Source organism: Pleurodeles waltl, chromosome 6 (genome assembly GCF_031143425.1).
Source record: "Pleurodeles waltl isolate 20211129_DDA chromosome 6, aPleWal1.hap1.20221129, whole genome shotgun sequence".
NCBI classification, from domain to species: domain Eukaryota; kingdom Metazoa; phylum Chordata; class Amphibia; order Caudata; family Salamandridae; genus Pleurodeles; species Pleurodeles waltl.
Window position 1 is genome coordinate 817,611,262 of NC_090445.1, and position 21,365 is coordinate 817,632,626.

The 21,365-nt window shown below is 45.1% G+C and overlaps 1 protein-coding gene across 1 annotated transcript in view; it reads right to left on the reverse strand.

Moving 5' to 3' along the window:
• Positions 1 to 21,365, reverse strand: part of CFAP58 (cilia and flagella associated protein 58) — a 371,939-nt gene that overhangs the window by 314,544 nt on the left and 36,030 nt on the right. Inside the window, exon 3 of the mRNA XM_069239433.1 lies at positions 1,661 to 1,809. Coding sequence (XP_069095534.1) covers positions 1,661 to 1,809 — 149 coding nt within the window. The remainder of the gene's footprint in view (positions 1 to 1,660; positions 1,810 to 21,365) is intronic.

The window sequence follows — 21,365 nt, forward strand, 5'->3', positions numbered from 1 at the left end:
GGAGAGACAAAAGGAATAGTTTGCTGAAGTATATTGGCAATTGTGCAATAATCCATGTAACAGGGGCAGTCTGCAAGGCATGACAAAAACAGCCTCAAGGCGCGACAAACATAAAGCATTTACCAATTACATCAAGTGATTTTTGAAAGGCAAGCCCACGAATGACTGAAAGCAATGGGCGTGACATGGGTGTGGCTAAAAGCCCACAATACTTACAACAGGTCAAAAGGCTTGCACCCTCGACTTAAAAACGAAGGTCTTCCAGTCTTTAGCATACATCAAGGAACTGATTTCAACTTCCTTCTGATCTGTGACAGAGCAGTCTAAAGACGACAAGCAACCTAAAAGATTTCCAGTCCATAACAAGTGCTTTTTCCCACCACCATGATCACTATTACTGTAAACTGTAGACTTTTCTTAACTAATGTCATTGCAAATAATTAGTTGAAGCTTTAGATTGATTACTATGCCCATGTGTCAAGGAGACCTTTCCAAAAAACAACTTCCATAAGGCATCTGCTGCTGTGCGTGCTGTAGGCATTTGTGATCACAACATCTCCAAATCTTTCAGATTTCTTTCAAATGCAGTTTGGACATCTTTTCAAGTAACCACTGAGCATGCTGAGTAACCTTTTTCTGGATGCAGCATGTCAACTTTAGGACAAATTGTGAATATTATAGGAAGTCAGTTACTCCACAAAATCCCCTCTCTCGGCTTACACAATTTTTTCCCTAAATTCAAAAGGAACACATTACCAACATCCTCAAGCAGCACCTGTTGTCCTTTGATCAGCTGCATGGCAGGAGTGTGATGGTCCCTGATGCAAGCAAATGCAATAGGCCCCCACCCTTCTCCTGAATAGTAAAAGACACCCATAATAATCTGTGGTCCCTTCAGCCCCAGTGCCACTGCTCCTGATACATTGATGATACCTATGACCCTGTCTTCCATAAGGTCCTTCGAGCTCCTCTAGTCTCCAGCCCACATGTGGCACTCTCTCCTCATCACTTCTGTACATGTTCTTGAGTTCTCCCGTAACCATGGATTTTCCCTCTGACCTATGACACCTACATAGCTCTGTTGACTCACCCCTAATCCCGCCAGCTAGGTTAGTAAAACAATATAAACAGAAATTACAATACTAATAGCATACTTCCCCATTTACTTTAGTCTCTTTCGTATTGTCCATTTTAAACATTTTCTAGAGAAATGGGATGATTAAATCTCAAAGCTGATAAATGGAATACTAAAGGCATAAGGCAAACCTACATGCGTTAATTAAGTTCCCATGTTTTCTAAGCTTTTTGAATGTAGCAAACCTGCTACTACGAATCATTGCACAGCTGGACTAACACTCTGCTTCCAAGTGATTCCACATTGCTTCATAAGTAAAACACGTATTTGAGGACTGTCCAACGAAAGGCGTATACCCCACAAGTACGGTCTGGCATTAACTTTAGAGAACGGCGGGGGAAAGGCTGTTCGGCCAACTGTGCTTGAACCCAAGATCTAACGCGGTCAGAGAAGAGTAGCGCTTTAATTACCCGCATCAGAGGCTAATTCTATGTAAACACGCAGTTTGGAGGACCGTTGTGGCAATAATCATGTATCAATATACCAATAACATACTGAAACGTACTTTGATAGGATTTCACCTACCCAGCTTCTTGTCCCACTGGCAATCCGGATCCCTGTTGCACTAGTTTTGTTAGATTGTTTATTTCTTCTTTCAGCACTTGGATTGTTTCCTTTGCTTTCTGTTCCTTCTCGTACGCACTATCCACCATCTTCCAAGCTTTTTCAATCTCCTAATGCATAAATGAGTATGTGCTTTAGAATTAATAAAAATATATTGTGCCATAGAATTTTATATAGCATCCAACGTGAGCAAAACAAAACATCTGTTTTATTGACAGTCCTAAAAGGGAACAGATGTACAGAGATAAACGTTTAAAGCCTTGGTAACAGAAAGTTCAAAACAAATATTTTTTGCAGGATTAGACGGCTGTGACAGGGCTGTAAGACATCCAGCATTCTAAATGCCACGGTATTTCACACCGACTGCTGATGCTGTAAGCTGTAAGTCATATGTCGAACTCATTCTCCTCCAGCATTTCGCACATTTTCTTTCCTTTTTACAATATTGCTTTCGGTTCTCGACCAAATGAAGCACACTTCCATAGAAGCCTACATTAGTATTCACAGCATTCAGATTTAATACTTATCAGACTGCGTGCACTCAGTACATTAACTGGAATTATACACAGTGGTGATACAATGTGACAATCTGATTTTCAAAGTAACATGCTAATGGCTTCCTGGGCACCGAAGAGAGTCTGCAGCTGTACAGAAAAGCTTTTGAGAAGAGTGGGGAGGTTTGTGATGCAAATACTTCTGGCACCGAGTACTAGAAAGATAGATCTGCCAAAAAAAAAACTATGAAAACTCATACAGAAGTTTTCGACACTATAATTACCAACTTCTGGTTGAAAATTGATGATCTCTGTGTAAAAAAACAATAGAAAACACGCATTGGTAAAGCTATTTGGATTAGTCCATTATAGCACGGCCCACAGTTACTGACATTGTAAAGGTCTGTTTGATTTTGTTATTGCTTATGGCACAAAACATCGAAAGTGGCCTCCCAAATAAACATGCTTGCATATGCTCACACAATGACCACATGCTTGTTTCCGGTGCAGGGAGGACCTTGCCTGGGAGTTCCGGCTGGACTGTTCCCATGGGGAGCAGGGTCAACACTGATTTGCATATGGCTGGATCCAAACTGGGGTGCCATGGTGGGCAAAATTAGGATGGATTAAACCCAGATCTGTGACTGAAAGTGAATGTTTGGATTTTTCAGCCTTCTGTCCATCATCTGTTGTTTTTGTTTTGGTCCAAAGAGACAGCACAGCCTCAGAGAGACACCATTTGCAAATGCTATGCACTGATTCTCATTGCAAGTACAGTCCGGGGCAATACATTGAAAAGGATTGTGGTCCAATGACAATTGTATCAGCATAGTCAGTATTTCTGCATTAAATGTGATAAGGAGGGGGAAATTGTTAAAATCTGTTCTTTCTGTCATTTGAAACAAAAATCTAAATCAGAATATACAATTGGAAATTGTTTCAAAACTCCTAACTATTCCTAAATGAGTATTAGAGCAAAGAGTGGAAAAATTGCAGTGTTACAACCGAGTCAAGATGATTTTACATAGACCTTTAAAACTTTTCAACATGTCAGATCCTGACATTTCCAGAATAATGAAAAACGAACAAATAGTAGGTATTTTTTCTGACAAAGGCGGAGCACAACTTTAAGGTTGATGCTATCTGCCTAGGATTGCCACCTGACCATTTTTTACCGCCATGGCTGGCATTTTCAAACCAAGACAGATTAAAAAAAACAGGTTCAAAATTCATTACTTTCAGGTTTAGATTTCAAAAGTGAGTGTCAAAGACATCAAGAAAAAAGAAACAAAGTATAACACCTGTCCAAAATATTCAAAATAGATGCTGTAGAGTAATGGTATAAAAGAGTATTTTCCCATTAACATCACTTTTATCTCTTGGACTATCCAAACAGTAGAAAACATACACATGCCCAGTATTTTATGTCAGAGAAAGCTGGCAACCCTACATCAGCTAGAGAATGCACCCCTCTCTTCAGGGCATCCCAGCCTTGTTCCAGCATTATGAGGCAAGGGGTTTCTCTGCCCATGGCCTCCCAGCGAAGATCCAGTGCTGCAAAGTCTAGAGTCGGAATCCATCACCCCCTCAAATCTAGCCCTGCGAGACCCCTAGGAGGACCTCCACCTCTTGTCCTCATTGGCCTAAAATCTATGGCCCAGCGCTGGAAGTAGAGTGATAAGTTGTGGCACACTGACGTGGGGATCAAGGGTGATGAGTTGGGTGTTGAATCAAGGTAAACTACCCACACAGCCTATGCCTTGTGTTGGCCCTGGACACATGCAAATCAAAAATCAAGGAAGCCAGAAACTCACCTCCATGTTGTTGAGCACATAAATCAAAACCAACTGACGGCAGCTCTAGTGGGCAGTTGCAAATCAGGCTCACCTTGTGACATTTGTCAAAAGAGTTTCTACAAGATGCTTCATCCCTCTTTCAAAATCTAATTCCTTTCACTTTTTAGTAACTCTCTGGCATGTGGTGCATTTCTCAATGCCAGTAAATGTGCAGAAAAAGCCCCCTCGCAACCCTTTTGATCTAAGCAACTTTCGTATTTTCTCCCTTTTGTCTTACCAAGGGAAGCTTTAAAATGTCTTTGTAACTGCTATAAGGAGAATATAAAACTACTATTTCCTTTCCAAGACGTTCCTGCTCCACTCACAGTACCAAGTTAATGCTACTTTCTGCATTGAACAACCTTCGATATCTAGTAGATGGAAGTGGCTATGGTGCATGGATATTAGTAAATCTGTCATCTGCCATTGACACAATAGACGATAAACACCTTCTCAAGTCTCTGTCCAGAGCAGATTTTGTGAGCACTGCGTTAAATGGACTGGATAATTTCTAGAAGGAAAACATAAATATGTGAACTTGCATCCCTTTTGATTAGAAGCTAGGACCTTAAGCAGTGGTCTACCAGAAGATCGATTGTATTTTGGTCACTCTTCTTACTATACATTTACCCTCTCACTACTTTACTTCATCATGTATTAACTGTGCTCTAGATGTACAAAGTAGATTCTGAACCATATTTTCCACAAGCTACAGGCTCTCCTAATCGAAACTCAAAAGTCAGGGCGGGCCGTTAAATGTTTGCTCCATCGTGGATGTCCAAAACTTTTTGATGCTGAACTCTACAAAAAACTAATTTTGCTGAGTCCCATGATATCTCCCCAGGATCAATTTCAGATAGCATGAAGTAATAGCCTCCCCTCCAACCACAGAAAAAGTTGTTCAGAATCTGGGAGTCTTGATAGATTCTAACCTGGATAGATTCTAACTTTGATAGATTCTAACCAGAACCCATGGCCTCAACATCATATCCTACGCAGATGCCAGCCAGCTTATCCTCAATCTCAAAAGACCCCTCTACCTCTAGGACCAACTGCCACAACTGCATGACGAGTGTCGCCGAATGGATGAAAACCAACTGCCTGAAGCTCAAAATGGACAAGATGGAGGTGCTGAATTTTGGGAACAGCGCCTTCCAGTGAAAAACACCTGGTGGCCCTCTAAACTCGGACCACACCCATACCAACAGACCACACCCGTAACCTTGGCACGATCCTGGACACCAAACTCACCATGAAACATCAGATCAATGTAGTCACCCCCGTCTGCTTCTACACCCTTTGCATGCTCTGAAAGATTTTCAGATGGCTCCCCACCAACACAAAACAAGCTGTCACTCAAGCCTTAGTCACCAGCTGGCTGGACTACGGCAACGCACTCTTCCCAGGACTTACCACCCAACTTCTAAAAAGTTTCCAGACGATATAGAACTCAGCTGCCAGACACTTCCTCGACCTCCCCAGAAGCACCCATAGCACCCCATCTCCGGAACCTCCACTGGCTCCCCATCCAGGAAAGATGCCAATTCAAGATCCTGACATACATCTACAAGGCCCTCCATGACCAAGGACCAGCATATATCAACCACCGCCAGAATTTCCATCAACCCTCCAGACATCTGCACTCCTCGGCCCTCCCCCTCTCTCACACTCAATGCATCTGCCAAAGCAACAATGGAGGTTCCTTCTCCTATCTTACTGCCAAGTCCTGGAACAACCTTCCCCTGGACCTCTGAAAAGCATCCTATCTCCCAGAATTCAGAAAGGGGCTCAAGACATGGCTTTTCGACTGACACCAACAAGAACACAGCGCATGGATATCCTCATGGGTGATTAGCCACACTATACAAATTCGAGTTGATTGATTGACACAGTACGGCAGATTGGGAGAAAGAGTTATCTCTGGTCATGCTAAGTGAGAGATTGGTTTCTGGAAAGATTCTGTAGCATCCTTTGCCATTTAGAAGGAACACCATTCAGACACAGTCATCCTCAGCACTAAAGCAGTTATTTACAAAACGGTGTACAGGAAGTCCTGCAGCAAAAGCAATCCATCTAGTTTACTTTACTCCTACTTTGCCTTATTTCTGTTTTTTATTGATATATGACTACATTTTTGAATATATGAATGAACATCGCCATTCAAAAAGAACAATGTATGGTTGACCAACACCCAGTTGTGGTAAGTATTAAGACAATATAATTATTAGTGATGCTTAATGGAAGCATACACTTGGATCTGTATGAGTCTTTGCTTATCCTTTTTAGTTTGTGTGTTTTCTAACTGAGACCATTTTGTAATACTCTGACCTGTGTTTTTCTCTGATAAAATTTCAAATTAATCAAAGGTCTATGACAGTTGTGCCATTTGTTATGTTTAACAAATAGTTCTACAGTTAGGTAAGCGTATCTCTTGGAAAAGTGGATACAAGGGAAGGGAGGAAAAAGGAGCTAATCCTCTAGGAGAGGAGAGAACGGAAGACAGAGAAAAGCCACAGAAAAAACCTCCTGGCAACTACTATGCCAATCATTTATACTTCTCACATTTGTTATGGTTTCAACTTCTTACAACAGACGCTATTACGCTGTTACGCCATCCAGGAGGCTGCTCACGAGGCCGGAGGGAGGAAGGGAAAAGAGCTCTGCCAGTGCCTCAGCGCTCTATCACACCTGCTCGCCCCATGCCAAGACCAGCATGGACTCGCGGGCCCAAACCGATCTTCTGGTTAAGGGGCCAGTGGGCTGCTCAATCTCCCCTCGCCTACCCTTCGTACACTATGGGTAGCGGCAGGGCAGGATGCAGTGAAATGTTGGGCAAGTAGCTGCATTCAGCACTTGGCACTCGGCACCTGCCCCCAGTCAGAGGCCTCTTGAAGTGGCAAAGCAGCAACGTTACACGACCTTACATTACCGAGAGGCAGTCGTGGGGGAAGCATTAGGCTGTAGACAGCTTGCTCTGTGCAGAAGCGGCTGGGATTAGGCCAATGTGGCTTGCCAGGCAATGCTGCTTCACCCTGCTCAGTCCTCAGCCTCTGCTGCCTCAACTGAATTCTCCTCATCTGCCCTGCAAGGGCCAGCCAAAAGCCTTCCCAGAGGTGGAGCTGGAGTGCAAGCAGCTACTCACTCACACACAGCAGCAGATGGGGCAGACCCGGTGAGTGTCGCCAGTCGAGTACCGGAAGCACGGCAGTCATAGCCGACAGCCACAGACAGGGCACCCCAGATTTTCAGAGGCGGCCCAGCTAGGTCTGGGTGTGACTTGTGGATAACCTGTTGAGAACCACTCATGGTCATTTTGAATGCTCCTACATGCAAGAATTCTGTATCTGCTCCTGTCTCTGCTCCCTGTCTGCCTGCCCGCCTACTTTTCCCCGGCATTTAGGCTCTTGCGGGGCTTTTCCCAATAGGCTCTTTTTCAGGTGGCTGGACCTCTGAAAACTTATAGTTGCTGTATTTTCTGGCATCGTTTGTCTTTTAAACTGTTCTACTCTTAACCTTAACTTCTGCTCAATCGCTTTGCTTAGCCCAAGATTATTTGGCTACATAGCGCTAGACAACAGATTGAGGTCAGTAAAAATAAAAAATAAATAATTGTGTCTTATCCAAGACCAGCAGTACAAAAAGTCAAAGGACCAAAGGGCCAAAGGGGCAAGTGCTTAAGCATTTAAGTGTCTAACATCCAAGCACCCAAGCAAGTCAAGGCAGTCTGGTCAAGCCAGGCCCTTAAACAAAAAATAACAGAACAGATCAAGGCAGTGGGCGCTATGCCTAAAAGGAAAGCCCCTCTTCACAAAAAACCTACTGAAATCTCAGGAGGCATCTTGTTTAAGTCTTCATTCTCCCCACCCCTTGGGGACCCCACTGCCTTAAGTACCCCCAATAAATTGGGGAAAAAAAGGATCATAGGTTTCAGAGGGGGCGGAGCTTGCCCAACATGGCTCATCATTGATACAAACACTAACATCAACAACTTCTTTCACAGCCAAAATAAATAAGTTAGCAACTTTACTGGGGACAATGCCAATGGCCACCTCAGAGGAGAGGTCTGGCCCTGGTATAAAGCAGTCGAGAAGGCACCTCAGATTCAAGATTACTTTTTAAAGGTCCCACAGACAACCTACCTAGTACCATGCACTTCTGCTCCCACTGCCGTGACCTCAAAGGCTCTGAAGTGATACAACTAACCGTGGGTTCATCTTTCTCCAAGTGACAGTCAGTCACACAGCAACACCCACAAAGATCATACTCCTGCCCAAGTCTACACAAGACCGAGATGAGCCAAAGAAAAGGTAAGCTCTGTCCACTTGACACTCTGTCAAGTTACATTGGATTTAATCAGGCGACTGACACCCCCTGAAGGGTCCATAACATGCCCTATCTCAGGTGCAGCAAGTCTTCCATCCGATGAGGACATCAATTCTGGAACTAAGTGCCCCTACACAATAACTGTTTCAGTGCAAGTCCATAGCTGTGAGCCACTGCTAATCTTCTTTCCATCTCAGACATCGGTAGAGATGTGCCTCCTGTTTTGGCGGTCTGCTCTATTCCACTCCTCAAAAAGACGCCCAGGAGAGGTAGCTCAATGAGCCCAAGTTAGGACACCTCTCAGACCAGTTCTTGGCAACCCTGGGGACGCAAATCGAAGCACAACTTGAAGAATCTCTAGCCCATCTCCTGCATTCAGAAGGGGTATAAACACGGGAGACATTAACCCAACACTGAGCAAATCCACTGGATTAGTTGGATCTGCCCCTACGGGCCTTCCAGCATTTACTTGGTCTTCCCACCCCCATACAGCACTAGCCGGCCTCTTCATCTTCAATTAGCTCCAAACAGGACACAATGTCTTATGCTCTATTGTGGAAATCACAAAAAAGGAAGTCCAAATTGACCTACTGAAGTGGATTGCCTCATCTTTAGCAGACCTGGACTGCAGATTAATTACCCTGGAGTCCATTTCAGGGTCAGCGGGGCCAGCTGATCGATGTCCTTGCTCATCCCTGATAAACAAATTAAGTTCCTTTTCTGAAATCCTTTGAACCCTGGTAGACAGTGTCAGGACCTAATCTAGTCTCTTGTGAGAACCTAGCACGCAGGGACCAAGTAAATCTGTCATAACAAAACTGTCACTGGTGCTGAACAGACAACAGAAGTGGAGCCTGTACAGTGTATCCTCCAATCACTATGCAACCCTACTACAATGATCTTTCCGTCTATCGATGGTGATCAGACAGCAGACACAGCACTGGCCTGGGGATCTCCCAAGGAGGCCCCACAGTTTTGAGTCCTGCGGCAGCCAGTCTCTCCACTGTGAAAGGAAAGGTAGAAATCAGTGTCCAGCAGTCAATAAACCCAGCTCCACAGTCACGTGTGGGTGTCTTGTAGCTATCAAAGAGGGCTAAAAAGAAAATAAAGAAACAAAAAAAAATGCCTCTCAATATGAGGACATCAGACAGAACACCACAGGGGCTAGAGGGTGGCCCGTCCAAAGTCTTTCCAATTTTTACTATGCCTCAAATTTTGCAAATGAAACAAACTGCGCTCCCCCCAACTGCCAACAAGAAAGGCCGGCAAACATTATCTCTTTGATGTCTCCCAAAGAAGGTGCCCCACAAGGGTACTCCCTCAGAAAGGGAGCTGTGACGCCCAACCACAACGGAAACATGGCCCCCATACGGCACATTCAAGTTCAGGCCCTAAGGCAATCAGAAACAGGACCCTAGGACCCTTGTGTGCCAACTCAAGGGGAGGAAAATGCAACTGTCTCCACTTCCCAGGAAAAAAGCGGCATTAAAACCATCATACCAAAAACTGCAGTAGTCAGTATGCCTGTTTCAGCAGCTCAGCTAAGCAAGGTCACAGAGGCAGCATCACAATACCCTTCAGCGAGCCCCCTCAATCTGGCAACGGATTTGGCAGGTGCTAGACAAGACCCTGCATGGTATGTGGGAGAGGCCACAGGATGTAGCCCCCATATGAAGTGCTGACCAGATGTGCCTAACAGGTCCCCCCACCTGGCCCAGCGTAAGGTCAGATTCTGGTCAACACAAAGACAACAAACATCCAGCACTTAGCAGTGGGATCTTCAGCTCAGACTGAAGAATTCAAGCTAGTTAGGTAGATTAAATGGAATCCCACTGACTTTTACATGGTAATAAGCTGGCTACAGAAAACGTCTGCCAGTCTCAACCCTTTTGAAGCAGCCATCGGGCTGGGATGGCACAAACTGGTCACAGACCTGACGGCAACGCTGCAGCCTGACAAGGGACATCTGCATAGCCATTTCAGGACATTACAATCCGGGAGCAACCCGCACTTCAATTGATTCATCGTTGATTCATACAGGAAACTGAGATCTATTCTGAGACAACACAGGGCAAATCCTACATCTGAATCCGCCAAGCTAGTTATCACCACAAGGAAAAGAAATCACAAACAGCTTGCCTGGGAATGTAATAAAGCCATTGAAGACAAACATTGGCTGAAGCTCCAGAACCTGCTCCAGGAAAGAAGCCTAGTGCCTTTCTGGAACTTCATGAATAAGCTGAAATTGCCCTTTGCAGGCAGAAGTAACCGGGTTCCGGACAATGTATGGGAAGGCACATCATTGCGTTGTATCTGGCCCACACAGTTCGATCCGTGGCCAAAGACATTTATGAAAACACCACTCAGACCTCAATCCAGCAGCCAGTTTTTACTTTGGTGCAGGTCACTGAGACCATTTAGGCAATGTGAAACGATGGGGCTCCAGGCCCAAGTGGTCTTCCTGCAGGCATTTTCAAATGTGCCCCGGAGGAGTGGGCCAAGATTTTCACCCCGCTCTTCAGTCAGTCTTTTCTTTCTGTGAATATTCCAGATGCATGGAGGGGCTCCATCCTGTGCCCAATTTTTAAGAAATTGGATCCTACAAATCCAGCTAATTACTTTTCGATTGCCTTATTGGACCTCAAGGCTAAAGCTTATGCACAACTTCTTTTGAAGCAGCTGGAGGACTGTGCCATCATTAGTGAGATCTTACTTTACTTCCAGATAGGGTTTCGAGCTTTGGATTCAACCACTGACAACATAGTTTCCCGGTCTGTGCTTGCTCAGGGGGCTGCCTCCAGTAACCTTTTGGTGCTTTTTAGATTATAGTGCAGCTTTTGACACCGTAGACTGTCCCACCCTATGAAAGAAGCCCATATCATGGGGGATCCAAGCAAATCTTCTTCAAGTAATCATCTTGCTCTACTGTGACACATGGGTACGCCTAAAAACTGGGCCATTCCCTATCACTAAGAAAATTCCAGCACAAGGGGGCCTGAAGCAAGGATGTGTTATTGCTCCGTTGCTCTTCAACCTGTACACTGCTGTATTAGGAAAGGCCCTTGCAAACCACAGCTTGGCTCTGTCTCATCGGGGCCAAAGGCTGGTGCACATCCTCCAATATGCAGATGATATTGTGATTATGGATCACACCAGATGTGGATTGCAACGTGCTTTGAGCAGTGTCCATGAATACAACACCAAGAACTATCTAACCGCAAACCAGGATAAGCCTTATTGCCCAATCAGTCTCTGTCCAGTTTGGGGCAGAATTTCTGAGCAGTGCACTTTAGCTTTGTTATTGCCCAATGAGTTATGGCATCTTTGCACCAAAAACTCCCCTCAATCACTGTTGAGTATATTGAGGGGACCCTGCAACACTCTATGCTATGACAGAGTATCTAACATAGGAAATAGGCTCAGGAATTTAGGCGCCCCCTAAACCGAAACCATACCTAATGTAAGCCAAAGTTTACTCTGGGCAGCCTCCAAATGGTCTAAGTGATTCTACCACAATACATTCCCATCTTGGGTGTATTACAGTTTGTTGCATTTTAGTTCAGTCTTTGCATGGTGTCTTGTATAATACTTTCTATTTTATTAGCCCATTGAATTTGGAAGTTTGGGTAGCCTCCTTTATGCTGGATTAGAAAACAATAATTGCTTTTTGATGCTGGTACTGTTTTTTATTACAGGCTTTCTTCTGCTAGTTCAATTCTTTAAAAAGTGTTTTGTTAAACTTACCATTACCATTACCTTCTTACAGGTCTAATTTGAAAAATAATGAATGCTGATGACCAAAGCAGTGCTTGAAAACTAGATGGCAATGGTATTAAATGTTAGTGTGCTGACTACTAATGCAGAGTAATCTACAATACACCTCAGATCTCTTTAATACACTACCAGACAACCCCTTCCCTCACTTTTGCAGATTTGTTAGTCTTACTTTGTGACAGATTTTTTTATCTTTTTCTTCCTCTTTCTTTCCCTTTTCTTTCCCTCTCCCTTCGTTATAGTGTCCTTGACACTAAACGTCTTCAGGGCCGCTGGGTTCGTTCGTTCTTCTCCTTCTTGGTTTTCGTCTTCGTCTTCTTTTTCTTCTCCTCCGGCGTCTTCCTTTTTAGGAACCCCCGTCTCGTGTAGTCCCTCCTCTCTTTTCATTCTCTCGGGAACCCGGATATCCGGGTTCCCCATGACGTTGTTCGCGTCTGCGTTGCCCTGGTAGCCTTGTATGGGTTCGGGAATCCACCCACTAGGATTCCCGACGCCTTTGTGTTCGTTGTACGGGTAAGGAAATCGGGACTCCGTTCCCGATTTCGCCCGTGATGTAGCCGGAACTTCTAACTGCCGGCTACACAGGGCAATGAGTCAGTTCCAAGGAGTTCTGAGGCTGCGATATAGAGTCCAGGGTCATAGTCAAGGATGCCATCGACCACAGATGCGCAGGCCTGTGATGAGGATGCATCTTGCAGTGGAGGTTCCTATGAGGTTGCGGGCTGCGATGTAGGTTTCTGCAACGGTGAAGATCCATGCAACAGAGGCAATACGCCAGTTATGCTCAAGTGTGCAGAGTAGCAGAGGAGATGCATCGGTTCTGCTGGATCAACAGAGGCTGGCAGAGCACGTTAGGCCAAGGGTCAAGGACTGGGGTGACCCCCCTTTGGCAGGGTAGACTCAGGTGGCAGAGTACAGGTGTTGGGGGTCAAGATTGTTGGAGTCTTCTGTCCCTGAGGCTCAAGTTAGATCAGGCTTCTAGCCCATGGAGTCATCTTGGGATCCTGGGTTCAAAAGATACATGTCCAGCCCTTTTCACCCAGGCAAGAGGGCAGCAGGTCAGCACAGCAGGGCAGTAGTCCTTCAGAACAGCACTCCAGCAGAGTGGCAGTCCTTTCAGCAGCACAGCAGTCTTTCTTCTTGGCAGAGTATCCACAGGTCCAGAAGTATACTGAAGAGGTGGTGTCTGCGGTCCAAAATGTATACCTGGTGTTTTTCCACAGGAAGGTGGGGGGGCTTCAACAGGTTCCCTTTGATGTCCCCAGGCATCCTGCATTCCATGGCCAGGCTCCAGATTAACTACACCGGGTATACAACCCTTTGTGTGGCAGCAGGACACCGCCTCTTCAAGTGTAAGTAGGGTTGTGCACAGCTCCACCCTCCTATCTTGCCAGTGATGGTTCATCCAGGCACACCTAAGATCTCTACTTTGTGTGGCTGTTTAAGAGGAATACAACAAAGCCCAACTGTCAGTTATACTCAGACATGTGACCCAGAGAAAAGCACTAAATCGCTAAGACAGGAAAAGCCAACATTTTAAAAGTGTCATTTTCAAATTTGGATGTGTAAATCCAACAGTGTCATGATAGGATGTTTCATTACAATTCCGAAGCCAGCAACCATTACCTCTTCCCATTTGGAAGTTACAGCTTATTAAATGTAATTTGGTACATGTAATGTTATCTTATGTGAGAGGTAGGCCTTGAAGTAATGAAAAACACATTTAAGTGTTTTTCACCACAAGGACATGTAGGACTTAAAGTACATGTTCTACTTCTTAAATATACTGCATTCTGCCTGGCAGATGTCCAGGGCCTATCCTATAGGACCTAAATGTATTAAAAGGGAAGGTTTAGGCATGGCAAAAGGTTTATTTTGCCAGGTCGACATGATAGTTTAAAAACTGCACACACACACACACTGCACTGGCAGGCCTAAGACACAATCAGTGCTACAGACCCACTAGTAGCATTTAAGTTACAGGCCCTGAGACATGTACTACCAAATTACTAGGGACAAGTGGATAGCTAATTCCACCATGCTTTAAGGTGAGAACACAAGCACCTTAGCGTTGGTTATCAATGGTAAAGTGCATAGAGTCGTAGGGACAGCAACATCAAATTCAGCAAAAAAGTGGAGAGTAAAGGTAAAAGGTGTGGGGGTGACCCTGCAGAAAGGACCAGGTCCAACAGTCACTATCATACAGACTTAAAAGGGGTGTCACTCCCAGAACTCACTGCTTACAAGACATTACATGCTGAAGTAGGTTCTTGGTGTGAAAAACACCTTGCAGAAGCAGATGTATAGGTGTAACAGACCCCCAAACTGAGGCAACTTCAGTGAGAAATTGATGCTATGAGATTACAGGATCAAGGAGGCTTGGATTGGTATGCATTGGGGCACAGCCTCAGTATGCTTGCTATTTAGGAGGCTCAGCCATTTGATCTCCTTCGAACATAACAGAACTTAGCTGCTGTAGCACAGAGATCCATGAGGATTCAGAACAGAACACCTCAAGTAAGCATGAGTGTAAAGAAAACAAGTATTGTCAAAGCCAAAAGGTTTCACCTATATAAGAGCTATTGGCTTTGACAATGTGTTTTGTCATGTTGTACACCAGTGTGGCTGCTGTACAGCATGGCTAAAAGTTAGTGGTGTGGAGTGTCAGAGTGAAGCGGGGGAGTAGGGTGTCGTAGAGTGGATATGTTGGAGTGTCGCAGGTGGAGTAGAGGCTTAGAGTTGAGTAGAGGGGAGCAGAGTTCAGTGGCAGAGAGTAGTGTAGAGTAGAGTGAGGTGGAATCTGGTGGAGTGAGTTTGAATGGATTGGATTGGATTGGCATAGATTGAGGTGGATTGAATTGGGATTGAGTGTGGTGGATTGCGTAGATTGGGGTGGATTGGACTGGAGTGGGGTAAGATGAAATGGGGTGAGGTGGATTGGATTGGGGTGGATTCCATTGGGGTGAATTAGAGTGGATTGGGGTGGGTGGTCTGGATTGGAGTAATAGGGCTGAGGGAGGAGTGAGGTGAGATGGATTGGAGTGGATGGAGTGGAGTGGATTACATTGGACTGGAGTGGGGTGGATTGGATTGGAGCGGGTGGATTGGATTCACTGGATTGGAGTGGGGGGGATTGGATTTGAGTTGGGTGGATTGGATTGAATTGGGGTGGATTGGAATAGGGTAGGCTGGATGGACTGGAGTGGAGTGGACTGAACTGGGATGGAGTGGACTAGATTGGGATAGAGTGGGGTGGACTGGGGTAGAGTGTTGTGGATTGGAGTGAGTGGGGTGTACTGGAGTGGGGTGGTTTGAATTGAGGTGAGGTGGGGTGGAATGATTGGACTGGAGTGGGGTGTACTGATCTAGGTTGGGGTGAATTGGATTGGGTTGGGGTGAGGTGGATTATAATGGAGTGGAATCGAGTGAGTGGATTGAATTGGTGTGAGGTGGACTGAATTGGGGTGAATTGGATTGGAGTGGGGTGGATTGGAGTGGGGTAGGATAGATTAACTGGATTGGAGTGCGGTGGACTGAACTGGGGTGGGGTGGATTGGATTGGAATAGAGTGGAGTGGGATGGAGTAGAGTGGGGTGGAGCAGAATGAAAGGGGGTGGGGTGGATTGGTGTGGGGTGAACTGGAGAGGTGGGGTGATTGGATTAGGGTGGCATGGGGTGAATTTGTTTGGGATTGGGGTGAATCAGATTGGGAAGGGGTGGATTGGAGTGGATTAGAGTAATGTGGATTAGATTGAGTAGGGTGGTTTGAACTGAATAATGTGCATTGTATTGGAGTGCGATGGACTGGGGTAGTGTGGGTGGATTGCAATGGAGTGACGTTAATTGGGTAGCAGTGGACTTGATTGGAGAGGGGTGGATTGGAGTGGGTAGGTTAGTTGGAATGGATTGGATTGGAGTGGGTTAGTTTGTAATGGAGTAGGATGGGTTGGGCTGAAGTGCGGTGAGATGGATTTGAGGGGGCTGGATTGGAGTGGGTTGGACTGGACTGGAGTGAGGTGGGGTGGACTGGAGTGGACTGGGGTGGGGTGGGGTGGATTGAAATGGGGTGAGGTATATTGGATCGGAATGGGGTAGACTGGACCGGGCTGGATTGGGGTAGATTGGATTGTGTGGGGTGGACTGGATTGTAGTAGGGTGGATTGCAAATGATTGAAGTGGGGTGAATTGGGATTGAGTGGGGTTGATTGAATTGGAGTAAGGCGAACTGGAGTGAGGCAGATTATTTTGGATTGGAGCGAGTTGTTTAGGATTGGAGTGGGGCAGATTGTTTTGGATTAAAATGGGGAAGACTGGAGTGAGAAATATTGAAGTGGGGTAGATGGGAGAGGGGCATATTGTTTTGGACTGGAGTGGGGCAGATTGAAGTGGTGTATATTGTTAAGGATTGGAGTGGGGCGAACTGGAGTGAGGCATATAAGAGTGGGGTGCATTAGAGGATTGGAGTGGGGTGGGTTGGAGTGGGAGTGAGGTGGGGTGGATTGTAGTGGGGCGGATTGGAGTGGTGGGCATTAGAATGTACTGCACAATGAGTTAACGCATCATTTAAAAAATTACACATAAAAAGAAACAATGTCTTCCAATATTTAGAACAAGATAATCGTTGTTAGAAATGGAGTCTCTAGTTGGAAGTTGTTTGCACCATGTCCAAGTAGGGACCCTCACTGTAGTCAGGGTAAGGGAGTCACACAGCTACTATAACCCCTGCTCACCTCTTTGGTAGCTTGGCTCAAGCAGTTAGGCTTAACTCAGAGGCAATGTGTAAAATATTTGTACACACACGCATAGTAACACATTAAAACACCACAAAAGCACTCCACACCAGTTCAGAACAACAGCCAATCTTTATCTGAGTGAAACAAGACCAAAACACAAACATCCAACATACACAAGTTAGGAAATGAATTTTCAAAGACTAAAGGTAGTATAGCGCTTAGAAACACAATAGCTCCAACTGGGGTTATCAAAACGGCTTGACAGAGTTGCTTCCAACAGGCTGGCGCCACCCATGAGGGAGCACAGCCGGCCACGTAGTTGTGTAGACCCCGGTTACAGCACCTTGGAAAATGATGGGGAACAAAGATGTTGCATGGAGTTGGGGAGGTGAAGCATAGCTGGAGCAGGTGCAGCGTTGGTTCCTTACTGCCACTGGAGAGGTAAAGCGTGGGTTCCTTACTGCTAGGCAGGAGAGTTGAGGCGTTGGTTCCTTACAGTTGCAGAGGAGGTGATGAAGCTTTGGCAGTGAGTTGGCGGTTCCTTATGACAAGGAGGGGGCGATGAATACAGCAGGTCAAGACGTGAGGTGTCGACTTTGCGGTGTCACAATCACACCACGGGACCACAGGTGCTGCGGCAGAGTCAGAGTCAGGTGCCATGGACATTGGTGACATGGCACTCTGGGCCAAGGCTGCGGTGGGACTTCGTAGGCGCAGTGGTGGCATCGGGCCTGCAGTGTGGGTCGGGGTTGGTGAACTCAGCGGGGACCATGGCTCCGGGGGCAGGCAGCGGCACATGGTCAGAAAGCAGCGCTGGATCCAAAGTCATCCTGGAAGTCGATACACTAGTTTCTTCCTTGTTGCACCAGAACTCACTCCCAAGGGCCCAAGAACTGGATTTGGCACCACTTGGCAAGTCAGGACTCGTAGAAAGGGGGCCCAAGAGTTGGCAGGTGAGTCTATGATGGCCCTGAGAATTCTTAACAGGAGGCAAGCTCTGTCTAAGCTATTGGAGAGCCTTTGGAAGCAGGATGTAGAAAGCCAAGTCTAGTTCTTTCACTCCCAGGACAGCAAGTAGCAGGCCAGCACCACAAAGCAACAGGCAGAGTATCAGCCTCTCCTACAGCATCCAGCTCTTCCTCATGGCAGAATGTCCTCAGACCAGAAGTGTTCTGTGTGGTTTAAGAGGTCCAGTACTTATACCCGTTTCTGGCTTTGAAGTAGACAAACTTCAAAGAGAAGTCTTTATAATGCACCAGACCCAGCCTTTCCCTGCCCTGGTCCCAGACACACTCCATGGTGTTGGAGACTGCTTTGTGTGGTGATAGGCACAGCCCTATTCAGATGCAAGTATCATCTCCTCTCACCACTCTTGCTCAGGAAGACCCATCAGCCTGGTGATGGACCATCAGGATATGCAGGGCACACCTCAGTTCCCTCTGTGTGACTGTCTAGAGTGAATCCACAAATAGGCCAATTGTCATCCTGACCCAGACGTGTATTCAGCAGATAGGCAGAAGCACAGAATGTTTAAGAAGGAAAATGACCACTTTCTAAAAGTGACATTTTCAAACTTACAATTCAAATACCATCTTCACCAAAAGATGTATTTTTAAATTGCGACCTCCAAGACCACAATCTTCATATCTTTATCAGTTCCCAATGGGAAATTACACTATTTCATGACAATCCCTATGTTACCCTATTGGAGGGATAGGTCTTGCAATAGTGAAAAAACAAATTAGCAGTATTTCACAATCAGGACATGTAAAATACACCAATTTGTGTCCTACCTTTTAAATACACTGCACCGTGCCCATGGGGCTGCCTTGGGCCTACCTTAGAGGTAACTTACAGGTAATAAAAGGGAAGGTTGGGCCTAGCAAGTGGGTGCACTTGCCAGGTCAACATGACAGTTTACATCTGCACACAGAGACACTGCAATGTCAGGTCTGAGACATGTTTGCAGGGCTACTCATGTGGGTGGCATAATAAATGTTGCAGGCCCACTAGTGGCATTTGATTTACAGACTCTTGGTACACAGGGTGTACTGTATTAGGGACTTACTAGTAAATGAAAGACAATCAAGGGGATCCCAATCACCAATGTATTCTAGACAGAGAGCATATGCACTTTAGCACCGATTAGCAGTGGTAATTTGCCCAGAGTCCAAAAGCCAACAAAAACACAGTAAACAGGCAAAATTATTGGGGATAACCCTGCAAAAAGGCTGAGGTCCAACAAGCGCCATCTTTTGAGAAGAGCGCCCATGAGACAGAACTAAAGAAAACATGAGTGCAAAGTGAGAAACAACGAATTGGCAAAATAAAAGAAAGTTGGTTTTAAAAAATAACACATTGCAATTTTATTTTTCCTGCTGGGCATATTTTTGACAGTCACGAGCCATTTGTTTGCAGGGCATTAGAAGTTAAAAAGAACAAAATAGTACCCCAATCATGTCAGGAGCAGCAGATGGGCACTGATTAAGTTGAATCCATCAGAGCTTGGTCCCTGCTCCACACAGAGGTGCAGAAACGATGCCAGGCCTGCAGTGACAAATTATGAGGCTATAAAGAAGAGTGCCACACAAGCCAACAAATGGTAAGCAACAGGCAGGCTCCAAGTCCTTTACTGTTCAAGCGTGATGCATGTGCTAGCACATGCACCCAGAGGCTCGACCCTAAAAACAAAAAATTAACAAAAGAATAGGCATGCTTTACCACCGCCTCCTCTCCACAGCGGCTGCCAATGGCACACCATTTTAAACAGAAGTCGGGGGACCCAGTGCCTCAGAAGGTTCATGTGAATACCATAGTGATTTTTCCAGCTTAGGTACGCTGGATGATTGATCTGGCTGCTGCAGCAGCATTTAAGGAAGTGGTCGATCATTCCTACCCTCAAACAAAAACAGGGAGACCTTTGAAACTAAAATTAAGACGGAGAGAAAGCTACTGAGTCCTTTGGGCTGGTATATACAGAAAGGCATGCTGGAGGAAGTTATAAGGCATTTCAGAGATAGAATGGTATTTGAAAAACATCAGAATAATTGTTGTAACTAAAATACATTCACAGTCCATAGAATTCAATGTACTGACGTTCGATCTTTAGTCGCATTTTTTGCTTTTTGCTTCAGCAAGGGCTACCGTACCTTAATGATTATATCATTCGTATAAGGGTCACTCCCCCCACTGTCTTTTGACACCTGTGCCGACGTTGGCTCTGTTAAATAGGGGTGTGTTAAATGTGCATAATTTGTTGCGTAGTTACGCAAATTCAGTAAAAATGACGTGAAATTACATTAAATGAAAAAAAACAGCATTCAGCAGTATATTTTAGCACAAAATGGGTATGTTCTTGTGTCCATTTTGGCCTTAGGATACATTTTCCACAAAAAGGTGCAAACAACAGCGCTCGCGTTCTGGTCGCTCACATTGTTTCAGTGTGCCAACACATATATTTATTACATCAAGTGGTATTACAGCATAACTGTAGTAATTTTGCAAAATAAATATATGGAGACATTTGCAAAATTTTGAGAAATTATGCTGATATAAGGGGAATTTTAATTGTATGCATTGCAAATGTATTTTAGTTGCAACATTTAGCGATAACAGTTCTTACCATCCCTCTTAATTACTTACATGCATCCGTATTTATATCGACTCCTGTGCAAGTTTTGCCCAATCACTCCAATGCATCTTTGTCTATCACGAGCACTGCGCCACCCTTATGTTTTCAGGTTTGGAGCAATCTAAAACTACTTTTAATACATGCGTTGTTGATATGTGCTTATGTTCGCGATTGAATGCAATATTTGAATGTTTGACCTTTGAATGTTTAACCTTTAGCTTTCATCTTTTAAAACGTGTATGTTCTTGTGAGTAGGGTAATTGATACCATTGTAACGAGAATTAATTCCCTTCACAGACCAAATGGATTATTCTCCTGGGAAACAATGTTTCGTGTGTGAGGCTGGAAAGCGAGTAGTCGCTCAGGCGATCTCCCGTCTTGCACACATTAGCAGGGTCCAGGTTTCTATTTGCAATTTTTGGTATTAAATGAATCAAGAGATTTCGTCCTATGATACAGCTCATGAAAGACAACAAGTATGTAAAGAAACCGTTATTCGGGATGGTGTTAATCACATTTATGCCACAGCTTCAGAAGCGTGTGCACCTTTAATCGACCTTCTGAACAGAAACGTCCATAAACACACCAGGAAACCAAACATTCTTCAAATAGTCAATGTGCATGGTCAGCACTAGAGTTTGAGTTTCTCTATTCAGTTCAACCCCTTGCATGTTTACCAAAGCTTTGCGCCAGTCATTTACCTCTTGTATGCAAAAGGTGTCCAGATACATCTTCATCTGGATGACTAATTCACTGGTGTGCCATCATATCAGATCGCGCTGCGCATGTTCTTGAGATCATTTGGATGGATGATAAATCTGCAAAAATGCTACCTTGAACCATTCAATTGGATAACATATCAATCTGTAAACCTTC